Raw genomic sequence first — 13,953 nt, 5'->3', positions numbered from 1 at the left:
TTACCGAACTATTCCAAAAAATAATTCAGACTATTTAAATATGATAAGTATTTGAGAGGACTATGTATGCCTTGATAATTGATAATAAAAAAACTTGTATAAAATTTAAAACTATGGAATATAGTACTGCAATGGTGTACTGGATTAATTATCCAGTATTAAAATTGTGGAAACCTAATTGCAAATTTTAAAAGATCAAGGGAAAATGATAATTACAGACCTTGTAAACATTAATGATAATTAAAGATTGAAATGTTAGAGAAGGGCCGAAATTTTTATTTTCAATTAAAATATTTTTAATTATTTAAATAACCAATATCATAAAATGTCACTTATAAAGATCACTTTTGAATATATAGAAAGTAATGAATAATATATAGTTTCATGAATACATACATTATCACTTATAAATTTTGATAAAGTTAACTGTGAATTTATGGAATGTTAATTGTGAATAGATAAAGTCCATAAAATTTAAAATCATTGATTTACCATTAAGATTATTTATATCTATTCACAACTGACATTCCTTATAATTATAAGTGACATTCCTTTTTTCTTTTAAAGTAGCAATTGACATTCCTTAAATTCACAATTGACATGTGTCTTTAATTATAAGTAATGCATAAATTTATGAGATTGTCTATTTATTTGACAGTTGAATTTCGATAAATTCACTAATGACATTATTCCTAAAATTCACACCTAATTATTGTTAAATTCATATATAATACTATACATAAATTCATAAAACTATATCTATCTATTCATAATTGATTTTTCATTAATTCACATGTAACATTATTTCAATTTACAACTAACTTTAAATCAAGTTACCGTTCCCATTGGTTATTTTGATAATTATTTATATTAATTAAAAATAAAGATTATATTTCTTTCCATGACATTGAATAATTTAAGGTCTTCAATTGTCATTAACATCTTTACAAAATATATAATTATCATTTTCCTAAATTCAATTGCAAATGAGTTATAATCATCACAATTGTTTGCAAAACAACTCAAATCAAAACCCCAAATTGACTATTGTCACTAGTGCAAACGTGAGTTTTAATGACAATTTTTTGCCACAATTTATTAAATAACTGTGATAATATTAAACTTAATGGCAAATACGTAAATAAGTTAAAAAATTAGCATTTATGGCCACAGTTTCATAAAAGAACTGTAGCCATAAATGCCTAAGTGACAATTAAATAAAATTAAATAAATTAATAAAAATTTTTAATTGAAATATATTTTTAATTAAATTTTTAATTATGTGTGAATTCAGAAAAAATTAATTCAGTCTAACTAAATTTGAATAAATTGACCTATTAAATTAAGTTATTAATTATAATTTTGATGTTTTCAAATTAAATTAAGTTATGTAACATTCCTTTTGTTTTTTTATTAAAAAAAATTTTATCACACAATTTAAAAAAAGTTGATTAACCATGATAATTATATTTGAAAATAAAAAAATTAAAATAAAATATCTTATGTTAATCAATTTCAGTCTAACTAAATTTGAATAAATTGACCTATTAAATTAAGTTATTAATTATAATTTTGATGTTTTCAAATTAAATTAAGTTATGTAACATTCCTTTTGTTTTTATATTAAAAAAAATTTTATCGCACAATTTAAAAAAAGTTGATTAACCATGATAATTATATTTGAAAATAAAAAAATTAAACTAAAATATCTTATGTTAATCAATATAAGCATGCGTTAATTATTTTTTATTAATGTAAATTATGAGAGGTGATTTAAAAAATGCATAATAAATGTTTATTGAAATAAGTGATTTTATTTATATAAAAAATAAGTAAAAAGTAGTAATTTTTCCTATAAATAAAAATGGAGAGAGTAAGTTTTAGTTTAGGGGTAAATCCGTCAGATATTAAAACAAAAATTATCTAAGGGGTAGATCAATTACTACCACATAACCTTTCACTACATACCATATACTTTCTATTATGAAAAATGCCTTTTAATTGTGGCAAAAAAATTCTTTTTGCACTAGTGTGTTTGAAAACAGAGGAAGTATGCTATAAACATGTTTAGGCTCAATGAGACATCAATTGATGGGTTTATTATGAAAGTGAAATGATGCTACTCATTTGCACCTTTTCTATGTTTATAGGAACATTAGAATCTTTGTTTTATTATTATTATTTTTTCTGGGCAAAAGATCATTTTATTGCTTTTCTTTGCTTTTAATTTACACACACACATTCAATAAATATACATACCATTTATTCATTTGTTTTCAGTCTTTGCCTTGTCCCTGTGGGTCAATAAAAGGATTATTTATCGAATAACCTTATATGTATCTTAAAAATTATAAAAAGAAAAAGATTTGAACAGAGATCAAAGGCGGGTTGTCATGTTCCCACTAACCGTCAAAACCGTCACTACTGATAGTGGGGACAACAATCCACTGCATCCCACACTAAAACGACCACCCAGTAACATTCCGCCACGTCAGAATTTACACAAAAAAAACCAAGTTAACTGGGCCCACTCATTCAAAATGGTCCGGTACACTCGCAAGTGCACAGTGATTCTACAAAATGATCAACACATGAACAGAACAAAATACAATTCTCGCAATCACCATTTCATGAAATAGAGAGCACTTTCCGAGAAACCCTATTGAGAAGAGGAGGAAAAAGCATTGGAAGAAAGCAGAGCAGAGCTTTGGACTATTTTTTTTTTTTTCCTCTTAGAGATGAAACCGAGAGACTCAGAAATAATGTTTCCAGAAGAGCAAGATGATGATGGAGAGAGAGAGTTCGGTGGAGGAACATACATAAAGAAAGGACCATGGAGTGCTGAAGAAGATGAGATTCTGATGAGACATGTCAAGAAAAACGGTCCAAGAGATTGGAGCTCCATTCGGTCCAAAGGGTTGCTTCCTCGGACCGGAAAATCATGCCGGCTTCGATGGGTTAACAAGCTTAGGCCAAACTTGAAGACGTACGTAAGATGACACCATTTTTGTGGGTATCTCTGTTCTCACATGCATGATCGAACCTTTTGAAGTGGACTAGGTTGTTGTTGCCTTCGTGTTTACTGTCTCTCGTAGTACTGAAGTAGAGCACTTCTTCTTTTGTGATATGTTGGTGTTCTTTTGATAACATTTTTCTGTCTTGGTTTCACTTTTTAGTTGCGTGACAACAAGATTGCTAAACTTTTGTATTTCTTTTCATTAATTTACTGTGTTTCGTTGTGGGGTTTTCTTTACTTTGTTAGAGAAGTGGACTAGAACCATTTTTTTTTTTGGTTGTAGTACGCTTGTTGCCTTCTGCAATATTTTAATAAGCATAATTAAGAACAAGTTGAAATATTGAGAAGTGGCTATTCTTTTGATTACTTTGTATACAACGTTGCTGTGAAGTACTTCTTCTTCTTGTTTCTTTGCTGTTTTTTTTTCTCTTCTTTGATATGTTAATATATTTGTGATATTGTGATCATGAAGGAAAGCCGTACTGAGTTCATAAGAGTATATCAAACACAAGGTATACTTGGACCCTCCCCTCTTATTTTTAATCAATTCGCGTGTGTGAGAGAGAGAGAGAGAGAGAGAGAGAGAGAGAGAGAGAGTGGTCACATCGCATGAAGTGTTTGTCGTGTCTGTGTATGAGATTCTTGTGTAGTATCCGTACAATGTGTTTGGTTGGCAAGAAAATGTGTGTGTTTGGCTAAGAAGCTATTAGTTTCATTACTATAAATCATCTCTTCTTCAAAAACTTGCTTATCTGTCAAACATATAACACAGACTATACTGCTCATATATATATATAATCATATCTCATGCCTATCCTGCATACATGATTTTTTGAGAGTCATTAATTGTTCGAATGAGATAGACAGATTAAAATGAGGTAGAGAGATCTTTTTAATAAGATTAATATGTCTGTTGAAAACAAACAGACACTGATGAATTTATCTGCGTGATTTACTTGTTTGGCTTGCAAGAAAATGATCGGTGTGTGTGTTGTGGTTGAATGAAATTTCTCAGAGGGTGCAAGTTCTCGGCAGAGGAAGAAAGAGTGGTGATAGAATTGCAGGCACAGTTTGGGAACAAGTGGGCCAAAATAGCAACATACTTAGAAGGAAGAACAGACAATGATGTCAAGAATTTCTGGAGTAGCAGAAGAAAGAGGTTGGAGAGAATGTTACAGAAACCATCTCCATCATCAAAGCCACTTAAGAATAACAAAGCAACAAAAAAAGCTCATATTCATCATCGTAATCTACCACAATTTGAAGAGGTATGTATGATGAGGTTGAAACATATGTTTTTACAAAGTAAACGGATAACATGAAACTTCCAATCACTCAAGTTTGGTTGAGTATCGATTTTTGGTCCCTAGATTTCATAATCATACATGATGAGTTCTTAAGGCATGAAAGAGAAATAACACAATAAATTTCAGGGACTCGATTGATAATAATTAAACTTCAAGGATCAAATATATAATTAGAGTAACCTTGAGGTACCAAAAGTTTTAGTCTCCCCAAAAGTTTCAGTGATTTTACAAAGTAAAGGAATAATAAAACTTTTGGCCAAAAAAAAAAAAAATTAGTCCTTGAATATCAAATTTTGTCAATCTAAGTCTTTAAAGTTTCATAACCATACACGATTAGTTCTCAAGAGGTATGAAAAGAAAATAACTTAATGCAATAAATTTTAGAAACTAAATTGATAATTGGGGAAATTTGAGAAACCAAAAGTTTTATCATCTTCAAAGTAACTATAAAAGAAGATCTAAACTTCTAATGATATTATTCTAATTTAGAAGCAAGATTGTGGATTTCAGGTTCCTTCATGCAGTTCAAATCATCTGGAGGAAAACCCATCGGAGAAATTTCAGAATCTGGAAGCACAGGAGGCCATTCCACTACACATGGTTCCATCATTTGAGTCTTCATTAGAGTACTACACATTTTCTCAAGTACTTCCCACTGAGTCCCACCAAGTGGACTATGGCCTCTTGCTGCCGGTCTGCCATGGCCTGATTGATCCAGAGCCATTCGATGCTGTCTTTTTTGATGTTTTCGAACAGCACAAGGTTCCAGAATATGTGTGCAGCAGCAGCAGCAGCAAGAAAGGTGAGAGCAGATTGCCATGTCTTGCATTGGGAGGAATTGCTCAGAGTTCAACCCCAGCAAGTGGCCTCTTTGAGGACTTCCCAAGTGAGATATTTGACTATTTTGAAGACATTCCAGCTTCATTAGAGAAATGAACTGTTCAATTGTCTTAAGTTTCTATGTTCCAATTTCAATGCCTGATGTGGAAATTCAGACCAAATTGTTGTAATTTGCTAAGTTTATTGATTTCACAACTCACAATCTTGTATTGGATACTTGAATTTACCAATTTAGATGCATGAACCATTAATTCAATGGTATCTAATCTAACCTTTCTTGCGGTATTCTGTACTTATGGGGAGCAAGTAAATAGACAACCTACACGAATATCTATGTCAAAATATCAATGGTATGCGTAAATAGATAAATTACTTGAATAAAAACTCTTGTATCCTAGTTGCCAAGTTCCCTAATCAGAATAACATCATTATCCAAATTATTTATCTAATAAAATCATGACAAAGTCCGTAACTATTACTTGAAAAAAAAAATTGAACTATCTATTACGCCTGCTTATTTTTATTTGAAAAGCTAAGCAGATATATAAGAGAATATATACATCCGCATGAATCCATATCATTAAAAGGTAAACCACATTGACCATGACAATTAGCTAAAATCAGTTTCTCTGTTCATTGACTATGAACAATAATCACATATCATTATGAATCCTAGAAATAACCACAATAACACATCCAAGCGATGTATAGTTTAGGGTCATTATTACACCAATTTCTCAAGCAAGACATCAACGAAAGCAGTACAACTCCCTTGCTTTTTATTGCTTTCTAAAGTAAAAGCTGCACAACTATATATATGTATGTATATGTATGTATAAAACTATGAAAATCCAAACCAAGAACAAAAGAACTAAGAAAATCAGAATAACTCCACACTAGCATCAGAAATCCTTCCCCAGCTTGGTGGCCTTCATCCAACTTCAAAAATATAGCTTGATAATATAATGATCTTTGACCAGATTGGAAAGAAAATTCAGGGTTGAAGGAGGGGGGAAAAGAAGCTCCTATTCTATGATATTCACATCATTGAATCCAGTGCAGAAAAAGAAGGAACAGTGTTGTTCATCTCCACACTGTTTCATTTGCATCGGTGAAAATTGCATTATGATGTTCGATGAGGTATTGAACCACCTCAATTGCAGCAAAGTCAACCGGGGTTCCATCATCCAAAGGAATGGGAGAGGATGCATCTAAGTCTTCACCCTCATCTGCACCACAAGATTTAACATAAATTGAAAAAAAGGCCATCAGCAATTATCATTTATTCCATACACCACAAGAAAAAATTATTCCCTACACCACATATTTCTTCAGAAAAAAGTACTTTGATATAAGCAGCAAAAAAAATTAAGCGTAAAATTAACTTCTTATGTATAAGATAAGATCTAGGTTGCATAGATACGGGTACGAGTATCCGATACGATACGGCATGATACGGGGATACGGCAAATTTTCAAAATTTTAGGATACGGGTACGGGAATATTTATAATGTATATTTCAACATTTTATGATGTAAGTATAGGTATTTTGATTTTTAAACAAGAATTTCTAAAGCAATATAAGGATATTTATAGTAATTAACTAAAATATTAAGTGTTTTTTCAAGTTTTTAAGTGATATAGTAAAAATTATTGAAAAAAATCATATAACAAATGTTAGAATATGGGATACGTATGTAGAAGTATCCTACAAGTATCGTATCGGATACGTATCGGATACGGGTACGTTTACTTTTTTGAAGTATCCGTGCTACATAGGATAAGATGAGAATGCAATTTTCAGAGTGCATAAAGTTCAAGTATTACACTTCTTCATGTAAAGTTTTCAATTATTTAACAATCCCCTGAGGAACGAAGAGCCTATACATAGTCAGTCAAATAGATTAAAAAATAAATAAATAATTAAACCTCACTCAGATATTTTGGTTATAAAGAAGAACTTGTTTCACATACTCAAAATTTCAGTAACATGTAAGAAGAAAATCTGGTTCATTAAAAAAATGCTTGTATTATTCCAGCTCTATAATTATTAAGAGATTCACACAGCTTGGGAAGAAAACAAGGGGCGTAAGCGTAACAAGTCCCCAACAGTTTCATTAATATATCTTAATCAAAGCATTTTCCCCTCCCTGATTTCTGCAGCTAGCGATAAAACTTGTTGCATCAAACATGTATAAGACTAGTTTTGATGCCTCATCTCCTTCCGTCTGGCCATACATTAGTTGCACTGCCAATAATAACAATTAATATTCAGTTCAGATGGATATCATTTGCAGGGTTGAATTGATCAGGGCGGTTTCTTGAAATTTCCTATATAACTGGAATCTTTTCTAGATGAAACCATAAATAGACCATTGCAACATTTTCTGTCAACTCAATTAGATTAGATTATAGAAGAAGATTTTTGTTGGCAACATCAGACTCACCATTAAGCATGTCCCAGGAAGCACCAGGTGGTGGATCCAAGCTCTTGTTGGAAGGACGTTTGGTCAGCTGATTCCAATAGTGACGATAAAACTCAGGATTTGACCCCTTTTGCCACATAATAACAGGAGCCATTTCCATTGCAAGGCTGTGAGCATCCATCTGCATAAAGTCAACAGTCACGAGCATACTTATCAAATGGGTATTAGCATCTGAAAACTGGGTGAATGTGCTGGATGTCAAACACTAAATAGAATCAAAGGGTAAGTAATTCATGCATCTAAGAAACTAGTTGTATTTTCTTCACATTTTTAGATGGAAGAAAAACCTAGAGATCATTGAAGAAAAGGTCAAAAGAAACCAAACACAAGAAATTCTCCAAATACTGAAAATAAAGATACTAAACAGAAAAAATATACTCCAATCCTTATGTAAATCAGAAGCAAAAGGACCTAACAAGACCACTAACAGAAATAACAAAGCTAGCAAATGATACTATTTCAGATAAGATCGGAAGATAGAAATATGTTGCTAAAAATTCTGGCATCTGCCACTGCCAAATCCACCACATTAGAGAAGAATCATGCTGACTGTTACCCACCTTCCTCCTCCAGAAGCACCACCAAGAAGGAGGAGGGGTAGAAAGGAAGAAGAAGAAGAAGAACGGAGCCACCTAAGAGAATTACAATATCTGTGACTGTTGTATGAGAGATTTTTTCTCACCACATTGTATTTAGTCAGAGCAAAAGGTAAATTCTTTTAAGGATATAAAATGCCCTCATGTTTATTTTGAAATAGGATTGTCTCTTCAGACTGGCACTTAATGAGTAGTGTTTTTAGGATAATACCATTGATCGACATTCATAGACAGATTATCAGACTTATCCTCTAATACACTCCTGTTCAGTTATGAATAATATTAATTATTTTCATATTCCTAATTCCTAAATATATCGGACAACATTTACACTCTATAGTTATATTGTTTGAAATCAGATTTAACATGTGTTCATTCTCAGGCTTTAATGCCTTTTTATTCCTTTTCTTGAGGATCTAATGCTGTTTTCACCCATTAAATAATATTTAAATACTTTATTTGATTCCTCATTTTGATAGTTGGGTCAACACTTCATCTCCTTTTTTGTGTGATTATAATCGGACCTTAATTAGGAGATGTATTATGCTTTATTAGACTTGAATAATATGAGAATCAGAGCACCAAAATCTTAAATCCTCTATATATCAATAGTCATGACTCTTGCTCTAAAAAACCAACACAACAGTCAAATTTAGTAAGCCCTAAATAAGAATATGAACAAAAGCCTGAAAGTGATACATACATGGAGAATGATAGCTACAAAATAAAAAATACAATACTTTAAGGCAGTTGAAAGACAGACATGTAGAAAGAACTAACTTTTGATTATTGACAAAGCTGCAAAAGTCAGACAATTCTAGTATTAAAAACAATATTAACAACTTCAAAAGCAATAGAGAACAACTTAAGAACAAAAGAGCAGTGGTAGTTCAGCAATGGATATGTGATCCACTTCGTACTTTCTAGGAAATAGGCAGAAGTTTGTTAACTACAGAAACAACAAATGCTAGTTAAGATATGCCTTAACATATTTTCTTTTTCAGTCCATTAACGGATTTTCATTCTTAACATAGAATATCATTCATTGATGTTGCCCACCAAGGGTTCCAGCATACGAAGTGATACAATAATCAATTGCACAACCCAACACATATGTAAGATCCACAATTTATCCCACAATCAGACAAATCACAAACACACACACACACACAGGGTGAGTGAGAGAGATGTATCCTGCCTTATTGAGAAGTGACTTCTGACTAACACGAAGCAATAGTGCAGTTACATACTCCAGAGTCATGTAATTTACACTGGGGAGCTTCTTCAGTACGTTTCTCATTGAATGCACACTGGATCGAGCACCTTTGATCTCATTATAAAGCTCAAGTGTTGTAAGGGGCTCAGGAAGGCTAGCAAGATAATATTTGACAAGAGCTGCTACATCAACTGGGTTTGTACCTTCAGGTACTGATGCAGCTAAATCTGCAACACAATGGTAACAGGATGTCCATTATCCATGTCTAAAAACTACAATAAAATCCACTAGCTAACGGGATGACTTCAGCACCTTGGTTATATAAGTAAACCAACTGTTGAATAACCTTTTTATCCCCTTCAGATTTAAAGAGGTATGGGGAGTTCAACCCTACAAAGAACGAGTAAAAAGAGATTACTATAGCACTGAAACAACAAAAGAATGGCTGTTTGTGCATGCAGACCCTTCCTCTCAAACTAGGTACCTGACAATACAAGATAATCCGCACATTTGACCAATATCTGAGGAATAGGCCTGCAGGATTCGTGCCTCTGTACAGTAACCTCAATAGGAACTCCAAATACTGGAAAAAAATAATTAAGTACCATAATACATGCTGTCAACAATTTTAAACAATGAAAATTATAGCATGATAATAAAGTGTTCTAGACACCAAACAACTTAATAGTTAATCTCCTATGGCACTGCTCTTCTCCAAACTGTAACTCTGTCCCCAAGGTGGCTAATAGAATCAATCAAAGTCATTGAAAAAGCCATGACACAGAGAAAAAACTTACCATCAGTGCTTGCAACTCCCTGCAAAAGAAAATTTAGATTATTTAATTAAATTAATGCATAATTGTAAAGGTAGGACACAGTCAGCTTAAAGTCATTTACCTTCTGCCATCTTTCAATGTCTGTCAATATTGTCTTACTCTTTTGTGCAGTTTTCTTTGCAACCTAATATGCATCAGGAAGCCAAACAAATAAGAAAAAAAGTTAGAAAATAAAGTAAACTAATCACCAAATTAGTGCAGGAAAAATTTACTGAGACAATAATTTATGTAGGACCAGCAAATATTGGATTGAGAGAAAGACAAAGGATAGATAATTTTCAATAAAAATTCCATTTAATCAGTACCCAATCAAGAACAGCTTGAAATCAAGCCAACAGAGAACTAAAAGCTATCAAATATCCAACAGATTGAAAATGAATTCAAGTGACAATCAAGTAACCCACAATTAATCAGAATGCAATCTTTTGACTGAAAGGAATATCTTCATTGAAATCTAAAACTATGAAATCAACAAGAAGATTCCTAAGCTATCCCTATACTGTGATAGTATAAGCATGTTACTTCATGATATCCCTAAGCTAAGTTAGTGGAAGCTCTACCAAACAACACCAACGTCTAGTCATCACCTAAACCAACGAAGGACCTATTATGTTGGCCTCAGATACTATCTAGCAATCTGCAATCTGTAAAAGCCCAAAACCTAAGCTAAAGCAAACAGTTTAAAAGAAAACAATGTGAAGTCTTGGTTCCGCAAACAACCTACTTTCTCAACAATAACAACAACAACAAGAAGCCCTATCTTTCATAGACAGCATAACAAGCAGTACAGAAACAGATTATCAGTTTCGATAATGAAAATTTCAGAGAACAAGTGTTTCAATAGGTTGATCAGTATCACTACTGTATGAAATATAATGATAATATATCAAAATACATAAACCAATTATTGAGCTATATTACCTCTTCAACTTTTGTTTTCCCAACTGCTACCTTATCCTTTGTCCCAGTCAAGCTTCTCCTTAACAATGTACCGGTTGTAGCAGCAGCAGTTATCAATCGGTCCTGGACAGCATGTCTTGTTGATGGCTGCTGAAGAATTGCCCATCGACTTTTGACAACTGAACCAACTCGATCTGCCACATCAGCAACATTACTCTTTGCATCCTTTGTGACCTCCCCAACAAATGCTCCTGCTGACTCCCTAGCCTCTTTTAGTTTGACTCCTGCATTAAAATTACATTTGAGAACAATCAAAGAAATCGAGGCCATAGAGTGAACACGAAAAAGAGAGCATAGATTTAGCTACCTGAGGATGAAAAGAAACCACTGGCCTTCTCTTGCCACTGAGGTGAGAGGGCAGAAGGCATTTGAACAGAACCAAGGGCGAAAATCAACCTCAATGACTATTATTAGTCGATGCTGTTCAGAAGAGAACTCATGAAAATTAAATCAATGGAAATTGGAAAGTACTCACTCATCAACTCAATAACAACTTCTTAACGACTTCAACTAAAAGCAGTGTAATTATTTATTGTTTCACAATATACACACAATGGTGATTGTCAACAGGAAGCTTATCAATTTATATGAATTCATACTATCCAACATAGTCAACTTCTTCACTTTCCCGCCATCTTGCAAGATCATAAGGAGCAAACAGTAAATATTGAAAAGGACTTAACCCCCCAAAAGGTTTGCACTTAAAGACCAAAATCGTTTCTCAAGCAGTTTGCCAGCAGGGAAGACGATAGATACAAAACAAATGAAGACAGCACCATCTCTCTCAGAACCTTTCAAAAAAAAAAAATCTTGATGCGCAGCCTCCCCCAAAACAACACAATCAACAAAAACGGGGGGAAAAAACAGTTTTCCTTTGCATCAAAATCATAATTTCTTCAATAAAAAAAAAAACGCGATCAAGAAGCCGATACGAAAACCCTAAACTTCTAAAACAGTTGAAAAGAATCAATCAAAATTACCTTCGCTAAGAGCTGACTTGAGACACAGCAGCAAGAGAGATCTTGGCAGCTGCTTTTTATGTCTAGAGAGAGGAAGAGGCCATGAGAAAATAAAACCCAAAAGTCGATGCGCGATGAGAGAGAGATTCACTGAGGGAAAAAAATAGTAGTATTAGTAAAAAAAAAATAGTATTCCATCGAGGAGAGAGAGTGAGAGAAAGCGATAGTAGTTGCGACTTTCAAGAGGAGAGAGCTCATGCAAAAGAATTTAGAAGTGGTCAGTGGAGGCGTCGCTGGTTTGATTCAACCAATGACCTGCAACCACGAACCTAAATCTCGTGAACGACGCGTGCTTTGCTTTGCTCTTCTGGATGCTTCAAACTACTTTAACGGTACTTCAGTACTTCTTTTGTTTTTTCACTTAGCCCCGGCCTGCCTTATCGTAAAGTACAAACACCAGCTAGTTAACCAAAATTAACATTTAAGTACCATTAACAAATTGTTTTGATCCAACAATAACAACTTTGCCACACTATCAATAACACACACACGCACGCACACACTCGCTACAGTTTATTAGTCTTTCAAAAATAAAAGCAGAAGCAAATTATAAGGAAGATTGCTAAATAATGTTTCATTTTTATAAGGAAGTCTTCAAGCCCAAGATCACTTTCAATGGCTTCCTTTGTTTAAAATTTAAAAATAAATAATTTTTTGATAGTTTGAAGATTTTATAAAAATATTTATTTTATAAAAAAACCAATATTATTTTATGTTTTGTTACAATAGCAAAAAAGAAATAATTATTAGCTAGTTATTTTTAAATTTTATGATTATTTTTTATTTTATAAAAATAATTTATTATATAATTATTTTAAAATTTTTATGATATTTTTTTTTAATCTCAACTTTTAAAACATTATTTCTCTCATTTACCATATCAAATTATTTTCATAAATTAGTCAAAATAACTTCTTAAATAATTTGAAATATATCATTTTTAAAAGTTTAGGCAAACATTATGAAAATTTAGAAAATAATTTTTTCATGAAATAATAAGTTAAAACAAATAGGCCCAATATCTAATTTTAGATATTTGGTCAAAAGACTTCAACATGTAAGTTATAATTTATATAAAAGGTAAAAGTGCAAAGTTAGCCGTATACTAGTTTTTTATGAGCATCTACTAGTCTAAATTATCTGGGACTTTTAAGTCTCATTCCCCGTGGTTAATATTTTTACAGGAGCGAGTCCGGCCGAGAAAGCACCAAGGTGTAATTATGGTGTATGAGACACCATCTTTTACGTTGCCTCTTATTTTGGATTATACAATGTACTTGTGCCAACTTAGGACATATCTTCTGTGGAGCATGTAAACTCTAATCCTTTTTATTAAAAGTATTTATATGATCATAAGGATTATGTCTGTCCCTCATAGTTTTAAACTGCCTTTTTGGATATTTTAAGACTTGTGTTATGTTTTGGATGTATCATGGTAAGAAAATTTTTCTACCATGATAATGGTTTTAATAATTTGTGAAAAATTAGTTTGTATTTTAAGGGTGTTACATCTCTCCACACGTATTAAATCAAGCTTCCATTTCATTAACATCATTTTTGTGAATATCTTTAGATAATAACTCTTTGAACCATTTTTCATTTTAAGTTGAGACTGAGAATGAAGACAAGATAATTAGAGAAATTGATACGTTATGAGTCTCATAACTATAAAAGTAA

At 32.4% G+C, this 13,953-nt stretch overlaps 2 protein-coding genes across 3 annotated transcripts; one reads left to right on the top strand and one right to left on the bottom strand.

Moving 5' to 3' along the window:
- The first annotated feature begins 2,738 nt into the window (after positions 1–2,738).
- LOC129316628 (MYB-like transcription factor EOBI) lies at positions 2,739–5,259 on the top strand. Its single transcript, XM_054961037.1, has 3 exons — positions 2,739–2,986; positions 4,032–4,284; positions 4,834–5,259. The coding sequence occupies exons 1-3, from the start codon at positions 2,739–2,741 to the stop codon at positions 5,257–5,259; spliced, it is 927 nt and encodes a 308-aa protein (XP_054817012.1).
- Positions 5,260–5,708: 449 nt separating this feature from the next.
- Positions 5,709–12,491, bottom strand: LOC129314864 (uncharacterized Rho GTPase-activating protein At5g61530-like). 2 transcript variants are annotated; one of them, XM_054958349.1, is made up of 10 exons: positions 12,238–12,485; positions 11,565–11,677; positions 11,219–11,481; positions 10,359–10,421; positions 10,259–10,277; positions 9,946–10,044; positions 9,774–9,851; positions 9,444–9,688; positions 7,611–7,770; positions 5,709–6,392 (listed from the first exon to the last, which is right to left on the bottom strand). In XM_054958349.1, exons 2-10 carry the CDS (start codon positions 11,623–11,625, stop codon positions 6,247–6,249), a joined length of 1,134 nt encoding a protein of 377 aa, XP_054814324.1. In that variant the 5' UTR covers positions 11,626–11,677; positions 12,238–12,485; the 3' UTR covers positions 5,709–6,246. The 2 variants fall into 2 exon arrangements, with proteins under 2 accessions (XP_054814324.1, XP_054814325.1); XM_054958350.1 differs by lacking the exon at positions 5,709–6,392 and adding an exon at positions 7,150–7,411 and having other exon boundaries at positions 12,238–12,491.
- Positions 12,492–13,953: the final 1,462 nt, after the last annotated feature.

Source organism: Prosopis cineraria, unplaced genomic scaffold, assembly GCF_029017545.1.
Source record: "Prosopis cineraria cultivar Desert tree isolate PC_DT_omini unplaced genomic scaffold, ASM2901754v1 PC7, whole genome shotgun sequence".
Lineage (NCBI taxonomy): Eukaryota > Viridiplantae > Streptophyta > Magnoliopsida > Fabales > Fabaceae > Prosopis > Prosopis cineraria.
This window is presented reverse-complemented; position numbering and strand designations above follow the sequence as displayed.